The sequence below is a fragment of the Dipodomys spectabilis genome, unplaced genomic scaffold (assembly GCF_019054845.1).
Source record: "Dipodomys spectabilis isolate Male_0828 unplaced genomic scaffold, ASM1905484v1 ptg000026l, whole genome shotgun sequence".
NCBI classification, from domain to species: domain Eukaryota; kingdom Metazoa; phylum Chordata; class Mammalia; order Rodentia; family Heteromyidae; genus Dipodomys; species Dipodomys spectabilis.
The window spans coordinates 4,608,288-4,627,509 of NW_024870703.1; the positions used below are offsets into that span (position 1 = coordinate 4,608,288).

A 19,222-nucleotide genomic window follows, 5' to 3' on the forward strand; every position below is an offset into this window, starting at 1 on the left:
TACTTTCCTAATTTTTGGGTTTTCGTTTTGCTTTAGGTTTTTCTGTGACTGTGGTGCTGGAACACTGTCTAATCCTTGTACATTAGCTGGTGAGCCTACACACGATACAGACACACTATATGACTCTGCTCCACCTATAGAATCTAATACATTGCAGCACAACTGAATTCCTTCCCTAAAGAAAAAATCCTGCCATTCTAACATCATAACTTAAAACATTTTTTGGAAGAAAATATTTGCCCATGCTACAGGAAGAGACTGTATTAAAAAAATGGATACAAAAGGTCAGTTGACACTATGAAGCTCAAGCTACCAAAAAGAAAGTGGCAATATATTGACTCAGGATCTCAAAGCTGGGTGTTTTAGCATTACTGTGTAAAGACTTTTGAAAGGACAGAAGTGAAGAAAATAAGCTGCAATTTTGTACAGATACCAACTTTCTGAAAAGCTGGTGTTTTTACAACTAGCATTGAATGCAGTCTAATTTGCAGTAGTAATCTTCAATAGACAAGCAGCTTTGTTGCTGCCTTTATGGACATGGGTACCAATTGCTTTTGTAATATGGTAAAAATGTGAGCTAGCACTTCTGCGTTTCTTTTGATTTTTTTAACATGTATTCAGATTGAGAAATATGATTTTAATGCTTTAATCTCATGTAGTTTGTTTTTAATTTCAAGCAAAATCTTATTGTACTTGAATGTGCCCTGTTTTGTTAGCACACCTAGACTTGCTGTAACTGTACTCATGTCCCAGTATGTACGTTCTTTCTATGAAAGAGAAAACACTAATCTTAAATTATATCCAGCAATGTTTCTGGTATCCTTTAAGAAAAGTTAAGACTATTATTTCCTTCCCTTCCCCATGCAGCATTCAAAATCACCCCTAGAAAAAGTGAGTGTTTTAATGAGACTTCCTAGGAAGGGATGCACTGTAAAACAAAAGTATTCTTGTAACTCAGTTTTGTGAAAGGTTAAACTACTATGTTTTAAAGTACACTTCAGAAAGTCTCTTCAAAACAGTCCTGTATTTGAACTCTGTTCATAGTTTTTTTTTGAACAGTTTAGACAAAACTGCTGGAAATTTAAAAGTTTCCTACAAGCTGAGACCAGTATATATATATATACAGCCCTATACCGTTTCATAGCTCCCGTCTTCCCCCCATTTATGTGTATTGGTGACAGTGGGTATAAACAGCCTGAAAGTGTATGCATGTACCATAACATCTAGACTTAATATATTGTGGAGTATTCAATAACCATTATGTAGAAGGTAGGTAAGAATTAAAAGGGTTTAATTTCCTAGAAAGAAATGGAAAAATGGTCATTTTTAAAAAATAAAGTTTATTAGATCATAACGTTGTCTGAATTTACCACCTTCGTCAAAAGTCAATTCCAAGCTTCCAATGTAGTTTAGTCTATAATTCCTTAATCAAAGTCAGCAACTTATGGACAGCTTCAGCATCTATAGTTGACCTTTCACTAACCAGGCAAACTTCCCTTAAAATAAAAATAAAAAGTGTCTTTTAAACTTTGTCATGGTGTATATCATCCCTCCCCCTTTCCCATTAAAAATTTACTAAAAAACAATCATGTATTTTAATACATATAATTACCGAAATAACCGTAGTGACTGATTCATCTTCTCAAATTCTCTTGCTTTTCTATGTCCCTTCTGAATAACTTCCTCTGGGAGATTTGCAAGTTTTGCTGCATTAAAGCCATAGCTCTTAGGACAAGCTCCTTTAATGAACTTATACAGGAAAGTAATGGTCTCCTGGCTGGGATCTTCACTTTCGTTTTCTACCATGCATGCCTTAAAGGAAGGAGAAAACTGCAGTTGAAATACCCACTTGATTCCGTCAAAAATAAACAATGTTTGAATAAACAGTTTGCACATACCATATGTCCTAGGCGCACAGAAACATTTTTAGAATAATCTTCTACTAATGAATGGTAATGGGTAGAAAACAATGTACGACACTTTATGGTCTCAGCAAGTTCTTTAACAACTGCATTTGCTATTGCTGTCCCATCAAATGTTGCAGTACCTCTTCCTGTGGAAGCGAAATATGCATACATTGTCTATTACTCAACAGGCTTATAACAAAAGGGATGTGCATCTCACAAGTGAATGCAGAAAAGTATCACTGTAGTATTGTCTGTCTATAATGTAACTAGCCACTGAGACTAAGGCAGGCAGCTTCGGCAAAATAAGTGATAAAGGGGGAGAGGCCTTGTACAAGAAGTCTTATTAGCAAGTCTCTGTGGCATGGAGTTTTTGAGTATTGCTCAAGTCTAGAAACTTCCTATTAAGGAACTAGTAATTTTCATCTTATATGGTTAAGAAATTTAGAGCTTTAATTATTAAACCTTTTAATTATGAAACAGGAAAATACTCTTACATTCATCTTTTGTGAGTAGCTATTGTAAGCCACTTATATGTTCTCCAGATTTTTTTAGAAAAATTGTACTTTTTTAACATAGCCTTCACATTAAAATTTTGTCTTACCTAATTCATCCACAAGCACAAGAGAATGTGCTGTTGCATGCGTAAGAATGCTGGCAGTTTCACTCAATTCAACAAAAAATGTACTTTCACCTAAAAAAGAAAAAGTCACTGTAGAATGTCTGAAGCATTTCATAAAACCTGAAACACTAAACATCAGGTTTAAACAACTCATACACAAGCAGTTTACATGACTTAGGTGTGGAGGAAAAGAACTACTCACCTGACATTATTCTATCTGAGGCACCAAGTCTAGTAAACACCCGATCAACTGGTGTGAGCCTACATACTTCAGCAGGTACATAACAACCCAACTGAGCCAGTACAGTTAACAGACCAGCCTGTGAAGGTAGGAGAAAAGGTATTTTATTATTGACTGGTATTAAAAGAACCTAAACACAGGAATATTTGTCCTAAGAATCCTTATTTAATAAGGCACTTGAGATTCATGATTCTAGAAAGACTGGTTCTATCTGAAACCCATTTGCTTATGAGGCTTAGGCAAATCAAAATGCTCAGGACCTCTTCATCAGAGCCTGTTGTCTACCTCTACGACACTAGTGATCCCAACCCTGTCTAGAGGAGAACCAGCTGGGAATCGCTTAAGAACACAGATCAAGTGAATCTATTTCAGGGGATCCAATTCTAATACCATTTTTTTTCACTCTTCAGATTTTCTTTATAACATCTTGAAAAATACAGAAGTATTTTTAATCCCTGGTGTAAAAAAATAAAATAAAACAGACTATCACACCTTCCCTAAACCAATAGTTAACAAAGTCATTTTATTTACTTCCTTGTCAGAATATGTTTGCCAGGCTTTTGCAAGGATTCCTACAAGTGAGTAATTTTAAAAGGACCAAAAGAGACAAGAGGGTAAAAGTTGTAACTCAAATATAGAAGCATGTTCAAGGCCCCTGGTGGAATCCCCAGACTAAACAAAATAACATCACTTTTACATACATTCTTTATATTTTGTGACTATATCTATCATAACCTGAAACTTTCCTGGTATCCCCCGCTTTTTTTCTGTGGGTCATGGGGCCTGAACTCTGGGCCTGGGCACTGTCCCTGAGCTCTGTAGTTCATGGCTAGCACTCTACCACTTGAGCCACAGCACCACTCCTGGCTTTTTCTGCTTATGTGGTGCTGAGGAATCGAACCCAGGGCCTCATGCATGCAAGGCAAGCACTCAAACACTGAGTCACCTTCCCAGCCATCCCTTTATTTTTAACATGAGAAAATATTTGACCAATGAGAGGAATATAATTTCTATAACAAGTTTTCCCCTTTGCTTTCTAAAGCAATAATTTATATAACTGCTATATGAAAAAGATTCATTCTTAGTATTACAAGTTTTCTTTTGGAAAGAAGTTGCTGAGGATTTAACCCAGAACCTCATGCATGCTAAGCACACTCTACGTTAACAGAACATAAAGAATTACCTGTCTTATAAGTGTGGACTTCCCTCCCATATTCGGTCCAGTAACAAGCACACAAAAGGCTTTGCTATTTTCCTCCTCTTCCCCACAGGCTATTAGAATATCATTAGGAATAAAATCATCTCCAAAAAATGTCTTCGTAATGCAGGGATGTCGTGATCCTTTAAGCTCTAAGAATGGGAGAGTGTCTTCTCCTGGTAACAGAATTACTGGGCGACACATAGGACCATCACCCCCTTGACTATAGTTAGCTAGGCACAGTAAAACATCTGTTAAAAAGAATAAAAATAAGGCTTCATCATTGGGGAGTTTCTTGACAGTAAACTATAATCCTATAAAGTTCTATAAAGTCTTCTAAGATGCATTTTACTTGGAATTTGCTTTCTGACAGACACATGCTTTTCCTACTAACTAATACTCTAGTTAATGATATCTTTACTATTAGGTGACCTTGTTATTGAAAATCAAACAGCAGCCTGTTTAATATTTTCACAATATATGTAGCACTTGGATGAAATAGTAGTACATTTGCCTGTTATTTAACAGAATCCTGGGGCATAATGCTTGGAAGCAGAATGTTCTAAAAGTTGTCATTGTCATGTAATACTAAAATCTTAGGAACCAGATAAGTTAACCAACTTCAACTATCCAAGCTAAGGAAAGAGTTTTTAAATTATTTAACTATCCAATACCATACACACTAAAATACAAGGTTCAGATCAAACCAATTTTGTGTTACAAATATGACCATTGGAGCTATGAAGCTAGGGGTGTAGCTCAGTTTACAGTGTATGCTTGACATCCTAAGTCCAATACCTAACACCAACAAAACTTTTTTTTAAATTCAAGCAAACTATACTTGTGCTAAATTTTTAGATAAATCTAGCCGGGTGCCAGTGGCTCACTTCTGTAATCCTAGCTACTCGGGAGGCCAGCCTGGGCAGGAAAGTCCGGGAGAGTCTTTATCTCCAATAAACCACCAGAAAACCAGAAGTAGCGCCATGGCTTGAGTAGTAGAGCCCTAGCCTTGAGCTGAAGAGCTAAGGGACAGCAACCAGGCCCAGAGTTCAAGCCCATGACTGGCCAAAAAGAAAAAAAACTTAAATCTAACTCAAAACATTTAAAGACTTCAGAACTTTAAAAACAGAATTAAATATAAACTGAATTTTAGCTAGGGTGAGGGGTACTTTGTGTACATGAAACCCTCAATTCAATTCCAAGCACAGCAAAAGTGAATTTTTAAAATTTTTAAAGTCAAAGTTGAGCAAGATAGCTCATACTTGAAATCCTAGTTTACTCAAGTTTGAGGCCATTCCAGGCAAAAAAATTGAAGACCATAATCTCAACCTACAGAAGTATGGGGCTGGGAATGTGGTTTAGTGGTAGAGTACTTGCCTAGCATGTATGAATCCCTAGGTTTGATTCCTCAGTACCACATAAACAGAAAAAGACAGAAGTACTGGTGTGGCTCAAGTGGTAGAGTGCTAGCTTTGAGCAAAAGAAGCTCAGAGACAGTGCCCAAGCCCTGAGTTTAAGCCCCAGGACTGGCCAATAACAAAACAAAACAAATCACTGGGCATAAAGGTATACACCTCTTCCCAGCTAGCTGAAAGCTTAGCTGGCCAGCCCAGGCATAAACCCAAGATTCTATTCAAAAAAATAAGGCAAAAAGGGGCTGGGCTGTGGCTCAAGTGCTAGATAGCACCACTTGCCTAACAAGTGCCAAAAACACAAAATCTGTGACTAGGTGCAGTGGTATGCCTATAACGACAGCTACTTGAGAGGTGGATAGGATCATAATTCAAGGCCAGCTCAGTCTAAAATGCTACTGAAAATTTTTCAACAAATTGGCATAGAGTGTCATGTAATCCTGTATGAAATAGGAAGTTGAAGTCCAAGGTCAGCCCCAGACATCAGTGGGGAGACAGTGTCTGAAAATTAGCTAAATCAAAATGAGCTGAGGTGTGGCAAAAGTGATCTAAGAGTTCAAATGTGATGCCCAGAGTGCAAACCCTGTACTGCTTCCAAACCCCCAACCCAAGAAATTTAACCTAGTACTGCTGAAAAACTTGAAATTTGTTGAAAGTAAAAGTTGTCCCACTATTAAGACTTTTTTTTCTTTGTGGTACTGGGAGATGAACCTAAGGCTTCACACTTGTTGGGCAGGCACTATACCTTTTGAGCCATGCCTCAACCTGGTAATGTTTTTTCAGTAGTGGGACTTGAACTTGGGGTCTGGGTACTGTACCTGAGCTCTTTTGCCCCAGGCTAGCACTCTAACACTAAGCCAAAGCACTACTTCTGGTTTTCTGATGGTTAACTGGAGATAACTATGTCATGGGTTTTTCTGTCTGGGCTGGCTTTGAACTGCGATCCACAGATCTCAGCCTCTTGAGTAGGATCACAGGTGTGAGCCACCAACATCCAGCCAACACTTAAGATACTATGAGCAACAAGTATATATGCAGCTGGGCGCTGGTGGCTCACGCCTGTAATCCTAGCTACTCAGGAGGCTGAGATCTGAGGATCGCGGTTCAAAGCCAGCCCGGGCAGGAGAGACCATGAGACTCCTATCTCCAATAAAACCACCAGAAAACCGGAAGTGGCACTGTAGCTCAAGTGGTAGAGCATTCGCCTTGAGCTGAAGAGCTGAGGGACAGCGCCCAGGCCGAGTTCAAGCCCCATGGCCGACCAAAAAAAAGTATATATGCATCTGTCAATATACATTATCTTGTTACTAAAGTTTAGCATTACTTAACTAAGGCCTGAGAAATTCTACTGTTCAAATTCTTACCCAACACTGCAATGCATTCTACAGCAGATTGCCAGTCCTTATAATTTTTATCAAAGTTATAGAATAGTCGCCGCATACAGTCCTTTAGCGATGTGTCTCTACGTTCTTCAGCATTTATCAGATTAGCCAACTTTTTCTCAATAGTTTTGGTCCAGTATCGTTTACAACCTTTCTTGGTAGATTTCAATTCATATTCTTCTGGCAGATTACGAGTAGTGAAATTCTCTGGAATTTCCAACTGGTAACGGTTCCTACCAATCCCCCAATAAACAATGCTCCTACAGCCCATTCGAGTGCGCTGTTTCTCTAAGTACTCCAGGAGGCTCTGTTCATTTTCTCTTATGTCGGCCAGTGCTTGGTCATAATCAGCGTCAAATCCTGCTTTGGGAATGATCAATCCAGTCTTTCTAGCCTTTTCATGGTCAAAGGCTGTATCCCATCGGTTCAGTTCTGCAGTCAAGTCAGGAAAACGACCTTCGGGACTTTTTGCCTGTAGAGTCACTATCTGCTTAAGGATTTTGGACTTAAAACCTTCAGTTACTTCTCCCATAATCTCTATAATTTTACACATTACTTTGAATCCTTCCAGAGTCGAAAGAAAATCAATTATCTTTTTTTTACTATATGTGGTTTCTTCATACATTATAGCCCTGCTATCTGGGTGGTTGTGGTTTTTTAAGGGAAATCCAACATTATGAATTTTACTCAGGAGCCTCTCAAGATCTGGAAGCTTTTTTAGAAGTTCTGCAACTTCAGAGATTTTGTCAGGGAGTACCATGAGGTCTTCTATGGCATCTAGGCGATCACTGATGGCAAAAGGGCTACAGAGCGGGGCACAAAGCCATTGTTTCAGAAGCCGCTTTCCAAAGGGAGTATGACAGGTATCGATCCTTTCTATCAGGGTCCCCTCAGTAGAACCATTCGTCCCATTCAGGAAAATCTCCAAGTTGTTTAATGTCACTGCATCTAGCACCATACGTTGATTGGCTTTAGTAAAAATAGCACCTGGTTTTGTAGTACTAACCATGTTGGAATCCAAAGGAATATACTCTTCAAAGTTAGCCATGGATAAAAGTTCGTGATCAATACAGCATTTTTTGAGGTAGAAGACACAACCACCTAGAGCAGAGAGGGCCAATTCACTTTTCTCTCCTGGTGTCAATCCAATGGAATCTGACTCTGAGGTCATACCTTTAAGCACCTGGGGTAATGCAACTCCACTGCCTTCACTGATCTTTTCAGTAAAATACCCTTCTTCAAGCAGTATTCTCAAAGTTTTAGTTGCATCCCAAAATTGGGAGCCAGGTACCAGACCTTCCTGAAGGGAAGATGATAATGAACCCTTCAGAACTGTCTTAGTTTCTACTGAAAGATTCCCTTTTTCAAACAAGACTTGTACTGGAGGATAATGTGCTACCAGAGTCCTAAATCTGGAACAATGGCGATCATCTGAAAACTGACCTATGAAAAACTTGCCCAGTGTAGTATCAACAAAGCATACGCCATATACACGACTATGGCCAGAAAAATCTTCTGCTTTTTCTTTGAGGCTAAGAAGATACTTACTGTAGTTCTCAGAGGGCTCACCTTCCAGCACACTGTAAGTCTGTGTACCCTTGGTTATGATCCTACAAATTTCCCTCCTTACCACCCTATCAAACTTAGATATATGTGCCATCTTCCGACATCTTGCTTCCATCATTTCTGGAGTTTCAGTCTGTTCCACTCGTGCTACTTTATAGCCCTTCTGCACCAAGGAATCTGAGTATCGGCCAAATGCTATTTCAGGAAAACCAGAATGAGCCCAACTGCCTTTCATGAACACCAGCCCCAGTTCACTGACTCCAAGAACAGCATCCATATGGTATAGTTCATAGAACTTCCCCACCTTGTAAAAGATGACAAGATCAAAATTTTGAGACTTAATCTGCCACCACTTCCTCATCCCAGGAGTACAGGAATTAAGAAAATCTTCAGGCACATAGAGGGTAGATGCATCAAAATCTGGGTGATCAGGCCGCCTCCTGCGCTCATCTCTTCTATTTTCCTTCTTAAGCCATTCTAAAGATTCATGATACCAGATAGTAGGGGGGCTGTTGTCATCACCTAGACTAACATGGACGTGGGGTTCAGAATTTTGAAGGGCAGAAAAAGCACTCAACGTGGTCTTGTTTCCCAAAATTCCAGTTATGCATTTGGTGGTTGCGGGTGTTTCCTTCGAAACTTTTGCAGATGTCTCCTTTGGAACTTTTGCGGGCATCTCCTTTGAAACTTTTGCAGGTGTCTCCTTTGAACTTTTCCTTTTAAAAGTACTGCTTCCAGTCACCATTCTTTTCCGTTTTGGAGCAACTTTGACAGGGCTGCTCAGACCGTCACTCTCACTATCCCCCATTCCACTGCTCATTTCATCACTGCTAGCTTCCTCCTTAGTACTGGGCTTGAATTCCACATCAGAGTCACCATCACTCTCTGAGTCTGATATGACCCTTAGTTTTTTTACTTGCCGGCTACTTCTCCTAGGTCCTTGTTTCTGAGGCTGCATTTCAGCTTCACTGTCCTTTTCTTCACTGTTATCTGATGCATAAGTTGCACCTACCTGACAGACAAGAAAACATTTTAAAATAAAGGACTGGGAGCCATGTAAAACGACCTACTTCTCATTTCTAGCACCAAAAATAATAAAAGCAAGATTTGAAAAACTACAATAGTGCTGTGGAATCTCTCAGTATGCTGTAACTTCATATACCTCCAGAAATGATTGTTTTCCTTCTCAGTATCATCAAGTGTCATGGCTGGGCCTGGTGATGGTCTATAATCCCAGCACTTGAAAGGCTAAGGCAGGACTTTGAGTTGAAGACACTCTTGAGCAAGAGACTATTGGGAGCACTGTAGTGGGGTTGTTTGATGATGACCAACTGTTAAGATTTTATATAATCTAACCTATGATACAAGAAGGTACAGAAGTGTGCACATACACACAGATAGTTTCCACAATGAAAGACATGTATACCTATCAAAATTAAGTCACCTCATTACTCTCCCATCACAATTGTTTTTCTCCCTGCTGCCCCACCAATCTCCCCCCTTAACTAAATGAATGCCGCACCTCTGTCTCTTCCTCTTCTTCTGACTCTGAGGGTTCATCACACACTGCCATTTCAAGCCTCTTAATCTTGTCTTTATTTAGGGCTTCATCTGCTCGTTGCATTGCTCTGAGTATTTCAGACTTTGAACTATAAAAATGGCCACCCTTTTGGGCTTCCTGTGATTTTGAACCTAGAAACATATTTATAAATAAGAACCTTGTTGGATGAATAGTTGGCTCAATCTACAACAAAATTTCTAATGCGCTGTTATTTTGTTAACCCATATAGATAAATAAAACCCAAAAAGAATTTTCAGGAAAAAGCTGCTATTGAAACTGGAATTGCCACTTTTTATTCTTAAGTTGCCCTAACTATTGAGTCACCAAGACCATAGTTTCTTCTAATGACTTGGGGCCATGACCCTAACAAGTATGGCATACTTCTTCAAGTCAAGCAAATGTAAATTGGTTTTGGAACACTCAGTAAAGTTAGATCCAAAAAGCAATTAGATCAGATAACAAAACAAAAACGATCAAAATGAACTTTAAATGTCCCTGCTTTAAGTAAAAATTTCCTTTATTTCATTTAAAATTGATTTCACAGGACTGAGAATGAATAAAGTTCAATGGCAAAACATTCTACCTAGCTTGTGAGACACTGGGTTCAATCCAAGAGACTAGGCATGCACCAGCCAAAGTGAGGCTAAACATGCAGAACTCCTGATGTCTGTAGTAAAACTGGGCCTAAAGAACGCAAGCTGTAGGTCCAGAATTCAAATTTGAAATACAACTCAAATGGACAATCTTGGGGCGTAATAGAGTATATATCTTTGTTGGAGCATCACGGATCCATGTTGTATCCTACTTTTGCCTCCTTCAAGATGAGCATAGCTTACCCTTCTCGTATCTGAGTTTCATAGTTATTAACCCCAATTGTAAGATTAATTTTGTGTTAAGTGTTTTAATTGCTATAAACAGTTGTAAGTTATTCAACGGGATAGAAATTGAAGTTCCATCCCACATAACAAGCCAAAGACTAACTGCATCTCATGCCTGAACTCTCCAACTTTCCAGTCTTACAGTCTACAAGAAAACAACACAATTTCACTGTATACAAGTGTCTTTCTCATTCTCGCACACAGAGTAAACCTTACCCTCTTACCTGTATATGGCTTTAATAGCCTTTTGCTGACCCAGCCCCTTGTTGGGCTGTCATCAAAAAACTGCACATGAACACGGACTGATTTCCCTTTCTCCCGGATGAATGTTCCATCAAAGGGATGATTGTAAACCAAGCAAGGCCACCAGGGGTAACCCTCCATCTTGGCCCAAACTAAATCACCTGGTGAGAAGTCACAGGAACTGCTGACAAAAGAAAATACATAACTTGGTTATAACTTGGTTAGGTTACTTTAAATACAATTATCTATACAAATAAACAATTCCAAACAAGTTATAAGACTCATGAAGCCTCTGGCTTTAATATTCAAGCACAGAGGTCCCCGAATTAGCCAGATGCTGGTGGCTCATGTTTATAATCCTAGTTGCTAAAAAGGCTGAGATCTGAAGATTATGGTTCCAAGCCAGCTCAGGCAACATAAATGAAGAGACTCTATCTCCAATTAACTAGGTGTGTGGCTCAAGTGGTAGAACACCAGCCTTAACCAAAAAAGCTAAACAAGAGTGCAAGGGCCAAGTTCTAGCCCCAGTACTAGCACCAAAAAAAAAAGGGTCAGAATTATTTTTTTTTTTTTGGTTGGTCATGGGGCTTGAACTCTGGGCCTGAGCACTGTCCCTCAGCTCTACAGTTCAAGGCTAGAGCTCTACCACTTGAGCTACAGTGCTACTTCCAGTTTTCTGGTGGTTTATTGGAGATAAGTGTTTCACAGACTTTCCTGCTGGGGCTGGCTTTGAACCTCGAGTAGCTAAGATTACAGGTGTGAGCCACCGGCGCCCAGCTATTATTTTTTTTTAGTAGGTCGTGGGGCTTGAACTTTGGGCCTGGGCCCTGTCCTTCAGCTCTTTAGCTCAAGGCGGGCACCCTACAGCTTGAGCCATAGAGCCACTTCTGGGTTTCTGGTGATTAAGGGGAGTCTCAGGGACTTTCCTGCCTGGGCTGGCTTTGAACCTCCTCACATCTCAGCCTCCTGAGTAGCTAGGATTACAGGCGTGAGCCACCAGTGCTCAGCAGAACTAGTTATTTTTAAGCCAAATGTTCAGATAACTTTTTAAACATTAGCAAAGACTGGTATTATAATGCTTGTGTAATTATTAAGACAAACACAAATTAAATTCTAGTATTTGTAATCTTCATTAATAATCTTGGTAATTCTAGTACTTAAATGAGAAACTATTTTTCAGAATGATTTGAAGTTTAAAATCTATGACAAAATTCTGATGGACAAGGAACAGAGTTCCATGGAGGCAGACAGAAACTAGTGAAATTCTGACAAACTGAAAAAAGTATTGGGCTGCCTGACTCATTTAGTAGATAGAAGAGCAACTTACAAGGCCTTGAGTTAGTTCAATTCCGAACACTAGAAGAATAAAAGTCTTAGTGAATCATACCTATACTATAAAGAGGATCTAGTCCACAGGTATCGGGAAGACATGCTGATTCTATATATAACTATGCTAAATATATTACCTGATTAATTATGCTTTCTTTAATTTGTCCAGTTCCTGTGTATTCCAAATACTCCCAAAAGCTATCTAGTACTATGACCTCCCAAACTATTTTTATAGAAAAACCTGTCAACAAATAAGTGCCTAATTTTTTTTTAAAGAAAAAAAAAGAGTGCATACATATGCCTATAAAAACAAAAGCATTCTTAACAAAACTGACTTAGCCCTTGAGGGTTTTCTCTGAGAAAAGGAAAGGAAGGAGGAAAGGGAAGATTGTAGCTAGAATACTTTAACTAATGAATCGATCAACAGCTGTTGATTCCCACCCAAGTGTATTAAACTGATCTTTACTAACCGCAAACTTTAACAATTACAACAAGAATACCTTAGACATTTCTTGAAAAATAGCTAACTAAAAGCCACCTGATTTAGACCTGATCCTGAAGTACATTTCTTTCTCCAAAAAATACAAATATAGTTCAGTATTAGAGCCTAGATTATGTGTAAGGCCATATTCAATTCTCAGCACTACAAAAGAAAAAGAAAAACATGATAATGCGTGCAGAAACTTTCAAGTTTAGAATATTAAGAAAAGCCAGATTAGGAGCACTATTTCAGTTTGTACTAGTCTTAAAAGGGCTCTATAAGGATACTCTCAATTTACACAAACAAGCCCATGAATACTGTCTCACAATCTCTGGGTCTACTACTACATGGCTGGAGCTGGGGACATAGATCAAGAAAGCACAAGGCCAAGTTCAAACCCCAGTATTACTTAAAAAAACTTCGTGGTTGGGGAGGGCTATGTTGGCTATGTTACTCAGGCTGGTCTGCAACTTCAGGGCTCAAGCATTCCTCCCACCTCAATATCCTAAGACCTGAGTCTATAGGCTAGTGCTACCTTGCCCAGCAGAAACACAGTGGTGGCTCATCAGATAATCCTAGTGGGTTGAGATCTAGGGATCCTAGTTTGAAGCTAGCCTAGGCTGAGTCCATGAGATTCTTACCTATAATTAACTAGCAAAAATGCCAGAAGTGGAGGTGTGGCTCAAGTGGTACACCATTCCTTGAGCAAAAAAGCCAAATGAGAGCATGAGTCTGAGTTCAAGCCCCAATACCAGTACATACAACAGAGAAAGAATGTACACTGGAGGTGGAGGCATGGCACAGGTGGTACACAACAGCCAATGAGCCATAGTGTAAGATACTGAGATTGAGTCTAGGTCTCAAACAAAAAAATGAACGTATAATGTGACAGTATACTTGAATAGAGAATAGAGTGGTCCAAACCCAATGGAATTTTATACTATCTGTTATGAGACAACAAAGATTACAAGAACCCCAGGTGTCACTGTATCTCCCAGAGAAATTTAATGACTACATCAAAACTCATAAGCAAAACTACGACACAAAATTCCTCCTAAAAACTCCTTCCTATCTTCAAGAGTAGTTCAAGGGCGGGCACCAGTGATTCATGCCTGTAATCCTAGCTACTGAGGGGGTAGGATGTTAGGATCTTGGTTTAAAGAATGTCTGAGACTCTTATCTCCAATTAACCACCAAAGAGCCAGGAGTTATGACTCAAGTGGTTAAGTACCAGTCTTGAGCAAAAAGGCCCTGAGTTCAAGCCTGGGGGAGAGACAGAGGGAGTAGGTGAACTCCAGGGCTTAAGGTGTGGTTGAGTGGTACGTGAGATCCTGATTTCAAAGCCCTCCAAGTAGCACGCAAAGGGGGAGAGGGGTAGTAAATAAGACCACAGTAAATCAAGTTTCTAACAAAACTTTCAGGCATGTGGAAGTCCTCATTTGAAATTTTTCTTATTTGTAAAATATGAAAAAAGTACTATCTTACACATGAATAAGCTACTCATTCTAGTTTTATTCCTATGTCTTATAAGAGCTGTTACTTTAGAACTGTCATTTGTACAAATGTAGTACAAACTTACTGTAAATGTTTTTTAAGCCTCAAGGTCAAGAATACGTGTTTCCTTTCCAAAGCACCCAACTTTAAAAACTGAATATAAAATGTCTTTTTAAAAAGTCTTCGTATATATTTGAAATACAAATACGCATCCTCAATAGAGAGGAAAAAAATGTGATAAAAGCTTGTAATACTAGCATTCAAGAGGCTGAGATCTGGAGGATCACAATTCCGAGGCAGTCCCAGCAGGAAACTCTGTGAGACTCTTTTTGCTGATTATGAGGCATGGCTCAAAATATCAAGTATCTGCACATCAACCCAGCAAGCAAGCTGAGCAAGGGCAAGGCAATGTTTCAACTCAGGGCCTCTTATGAGCACTCTACATGAGCCACACACCCCTAGCCTGATTTGCTTGTTATTTTTCTCAACCATGATCCTCCTGATCTCTGACTGAGTAACTAGGACTACAGGCAGGAGCCACCTCTCTGGGCCCTCTCACTGGTTTTTAAAAAACAATTTTTTTTAATAAAATGGTATTTAGAAATACATCTACGTTTAGATCTGGGCATGGTGGTTTTTCAACGTCACCTTACCTTCAAAATAACCTTTTATCTGGAGACTTAATATAACTTGATGTCTGCTAAAAGATAGAAATATACTATAAATGTCAAGAGTACAAAATCTAGATAAAGAGGGCTGGGAAGGTGGCTAGGTGGTAGAGTGCTTGCCTTGCATGCATGAGGCCCTGGGTTCCATATTCCTCAGCACCACATAAGCAGAAAAAGCTGGAAGTGACGCTGTGGCTCAAGTGGTAGAGCGTTAGCCTTAAGCTGAAGAGCTGAGGGACAGTGCCCAAGCCCCAGAGTTCAGGCACCATGACTGGCCAAAAAAAAAAAAAAAAAATCTAGATTAAAAAAAGTCAAGTATGGTGATACATCCAGTCTCAACTACTCCAAAGGTTGAGGCTCCAATGCTAAAAGCTTTAAGAAAAAGTGTTACACTTTTTTTTTTTTTTTTTGGGGGGGGGGGGGTCCGATCGTGAGGCCTGTACTCTGGGCCTGGGCACTGTCCCTCAGCTCTTCAGCTCAAGGCTAGGGCTCTACCACTTGAGCCACAGCACCACTTCCGGCTTTTTTCTTTTTGCTTATGTGGTGCTGAGGAATCGAACCCAGGGCCTCAGGCATGCAAGGCAAGTGCTCTACCACTGAGCCACCTTCCCAGCCCCAAGTGTTACACTTTTAAAATCTTGATCCTAGGAATAGTGGTTTCCAAGCCAAAGAGAATTATGCAGGTATTGAAATAAAACTTTTTAAAAGTTTCCTAATTAAAATTTGTCTTAATGCCAACAAAGAGAATTTAAAGCTACAGGTGTCGGTGGGGTGGGGTGGGGGGGGCTGTTGGGGATACAGGTGTAGGGGTGTGTGTGTGCTGTTGGGGATAGAACCTTGGGCCTCACACATGCTAGGCAAGTGCTCTACAAATGAGAAACATCCTTGTTCAATTCACTCATTTTTGTGTATGTAAACTTAATTCCTTACAGGTAACTTTAAATGTTCATTTCTATTAATTGTGCAGTTTCCAAGAATCCAAGAATTCACAGTAAAAGGAACATACTTCAATCAAATAGTTTCCTATCATTACTAAAGATTGTAAGTTAAAGCAATTAAAACAATTTTTTTGTTTTAATTGCTTTAACTTACAATCTTTAGTAATTGTTGTATCAGTAAATATGAGTCTACAATGGTATCTTCAACAAAAATATGAACTTCCTTTTACAATAACATAATAATTGGCATTACTTGAGAAATATTAGCATAAATGTTTAGGTGAAGTCTCAAGAAAAGAACCTACAACTTAAAAGAACCTAAAAGAGCATTAGTTGGATATACTTTTCTTGTCTATGAAGGAGGAACAGAAGTAAAAGCTTCTCATCAATCAACATACAATAATCACTGGAATGGGATAGTAGGAAACAGAATAGCCATGACTGAGTGAGTGAGTGAAGCCTTCACTCACAGCTGTTACCATCTTGATAACAAAAAAATACAACTCCAAGTAAATCTAAAGTCCAGCTACTTTTCTCTTATTTCATAAACATCACTCCAACTCCTGCCTCCCCCTCATCTTCCATCATCTAACCACCAACACTGATTTATTTCTTGGGACTCTAAACCCTAACCATCTCTAGCCACTACATTTCCCTAATGCCAAACAGGTCTCCTCAACAAAAACACTTCAGCCAGAGTGATGTTTCAACAGCACAAAATGTCCTCTTCAGACTTGTCAAACAGGAGGATCAACCATAAAGAGAAAGCTAGACATAGGGAAAGCCAGGCATAATCCCAGCTACCCCAAAGCTGGAGGCAACAGGATCAAGAGTTTGAAGCCAGCCTCGGCCTCGCTGTCAGAAAACAGACACAAGAGACACAGGATAGGAGATTTCTTCAAGGTAATTTACTTCTGTGCCGAAGGGCGCCAAGGTCCCCATGCCCAGAGCTGGGCAGGCACACTGCAGGGTGGTCGCTCAGATTTCATTCCAGCTCAAGCTGTCCCTCTTTGCCAAAGAGTTTACCTCCCACTCTATTTGTAAGTGGTTAGCAGGACTAATACAAAAAGTTAAAAGCGTTCCAACCATAAGTAACAAGTTCCCCCTAGAAGGGAGTCTTGTCTTGTCACTGGCTGGAACTGGACAGATGGCTGCAGCGGAAGAGGCTGGTGAAGTTGGTAGAAAGTTCCCACTCAAGGATGGGGGGGCTGGGGTGTCTACTCTTGAGCTATGAGTACGGACTCCTATCCTCGACGTGGCTGGTTACAAACAACATTAAACAGTTACAGGTGAAGGCAAGAAGTAAATCATTCCAGGACAGATCAGTACAGAACGGTGACTGGTTACAAGGTAGACACTTCGGTTCGACAGAGGTTTCTTTTTTCTCTCACTAGCCCTGCTCCCTCGTCGGTTCACACGGCTCCCATTTCACTCTGTAACGCCGCAGGAAAGCAGGCTTTTCAAAATGTCTCCCGCGGCCCCGCCAAACCCTGAAACCTCAGACTCCCCAGGCAGCTCCCGCAGGCTAGCCTTCCCACGGCTGCGTCCCCACACGTGTCCGAGCCCAGGGCCACATCAAAGGGCTTTCCAACTGAACCGAACCCCGAAAGCACACGCGTTGGTGCCACTCCTTCACAAGGAGTCGTGAGTACACACGTGCCCCCCCCCCCGGAACGACTTCGGGAACTCCCGCGAGGGGCAAAAACATACCCAGTCCTACCCACTTCACCGGAGTCGCGGCACCAGCTTTCTACCTGGGGAGGGCCCCGCCCCCGCAGCCTCCCCGTCCAATCAGACGCCTCGCCCGCAGCAGGACACGCCCCCCCCGACCCGCCTCCAGCAGCTCATCCCCCCCCCCCCCCCCCCCCAACTTGAGCCTCGAGCCCACCAACTGGTCCCGGGCTCCACCTCCCCATTAAGGAGCCTCAAACCTCTCCTGGAACCCCAAATCACTCGGAAAGGAGAAAAAAAACACCACCCTCGCACCCCAAACACTGCCTCCCCGACCCCAGCGTGCCCGCAGGCGTTCCGCCTTCCCGCCTCCCCTCCCCCGCCCTGCACGAAGCAGCCAGACTCCCGGCTCCGGCCTCACCCCCCCCCCGCCGAGCGCTCACTTCCTGCGTCGCCCCCCCAGCCCAGGGCTGCCAGCACCTCCCCTCCCGCGCCCCCCTCCCCGGCAGGCCTTTTCCGGGACCCGTCTTCCCCCGCAGAGCCCCAACTCGGCGCGCCTATCCCGCGCCAACCTTGCCCCTAGCAGAGTTCTGGTTGCAAACAACACGAGTGCTCCCGGCTCAGCCCAGCCCGCCCCACCTCCCCCCAGCCCGGCTCCCGGCCGCACACCCCCGCCCCCGCCGCTACCTGGTCGGGGCTGCAGGTGCAGCCGAGCTCCGCAGCCTTCCATTGAGATTCTTTGCTTCCGGCGGCGACGACTCGACTGCCTGTGGCCCGGGCTCAGGCCCAGCCTCGCTCCGGGCCGCATCCCCGCTGAGGGGAGGGGAGGCCCCAGCGGCGGCGGCGGCGCGGCGACCTTCCCTAGAGGCCCCGGCCTTCTTGGCATTATTCAGCGCCGGAGACTTGGGGAAGAAGCTATACAGGGTGCTCTGTCGCGACATTGCGACGGTCCGCAAGCCAACCGTCCGCTCAGGCCGGGCACCCAAAGGGACCGTCCCCACCGCGCGGCTCCAGCTGGCGGGAAACCTGGGGGGGGAGGTGCGACTCGCCGGAGGTACGCGGGCCGCGGCAGCCAATCAGCAGGCGCCTCGGCCTGCGCGGGCGGCCTGCGCGCTAGGCCCCGCCCCCGGCGCGCGGCGACGTGAAGAAGGGAGGGGTCTGCCCGACGAGCCGCAGATCCGTAGCTAGCGCTTGGGGGAGGCTGCGGCCCCGCCCTCCGGCCCAGTCCGCTAGCCACGCCCTCCAGTCACGCCCTCCAGCCACGCCCTCTGCTGGAGGATGCTCGGAGATTATAGCTGCTATAGAAGCTCTCGGTGACGGCAGCGGGGGAAGCCCGGAAACTGGTGGCTGCGGGAGCGCGCCACCCTTGCCCCGAGCGCGGCGGCGGTGGCGGACTGGGCGCAGGCGCCTGCGGGAAAGCCTGCGGTTGGAGCACTTTTCCCAAGTTGTGGAGCCCGGGTCGCCGGTGCACAGGGTGGTCGCGGAGCGCTGCAAGTCGTGAACGCTGAGTGAAAGCTAAGCAACGTTCCCAGGTCACGTTAAAAACCTTTCCTCGGCCAGACGCGGACTCGAGCATTTTACTTTTAGTGTAGCCCTCCTCCCAGTACCTTTTGCCGGTACTGGGACTTACACTC

General features: G+C 42.5%; 2 protein-coding genes across 3 annotated transcripts in view; one reads left to right on the forward strand and one right to left on the reverse strand.

Moving 5' to 3' along the window:
• Positions 1 to 1,354, forward strand: part of Fbxo11 (F-box protein 11) — a 92,567-nt gene extending 91,213 nt beyond the window's left edge. For both annotated transcript variants that reach the window (XM_042675519.1, XM_042675520.1), the window contains exon 23: positions 37 to 1,354. In XM_042675519.1, coding sequence (XP_042531453.1) covers positions 37 to 166 — 130 coding nt within the window. In that variant the 3' untranslated portion in view covers positions 167 to 1,354. The remainder of the gene's footprint in view (positions 1 to 36) is intronic.
• Msh6 (mutS homolog 6) lies at positions 1,321 to 18,609 on the reverse strand. Its single transcript, XM_042675518.1, has 10 exons — positions 18,276 to 18,609; positions 10,989 to 11,191; positions 9,848 to 10,017; positions 6,742 to 9,337; positions 3,951 to 4,216; positions 2,729 to 2,846; positions 2,509 to 2,598; positions 1,899 to 2,053; positions 1,613 to 1,812; positions 1,321 to 1,496 (listed from the first exon to the last, which is right to left on the reverse strand). Exons 1-10 carry the CDS (start codon positions 18,527 to 18,529, stop codon positions 1,415 to 1,417), a joined length of 4,134 nt encoding a protein of 1,377 aa, XP_042531452.1. The 5' UTR covers positions 18,530 to 18,609; the 3' UTR covers positions 1,321 to 1,414.
• Between the last annotated feature and the right edge of the window lie 613 nt (positions 18,610 to 19,222).

Excerpts from the sequence above, each read along its gene's own strand:
- Msh6 (XM_042675518.1), bottom strand. The coding sequence starts at position 18,529 with ATGTCGCGACAGAGCACCCTGTATAGCTTCTTCCCCAAGTCTCCGGCG. Across the intron at positions 11,192-18,275 it reads GCACCTGCAGCCCCGACCAG|CAGTTCCTGTGACTTCTCAC; the intron begins GTAGCGGCGGGG and ends TTCTTTTGTCAG. Across the intron at positions 4,217-6,741 it reads AGAATGCATTGCAGTGTTGG|ATGTTTTACTGTGCCTAGCT; the intron begins GTAAGAATTTGA and ends TCTTTTTAACAG.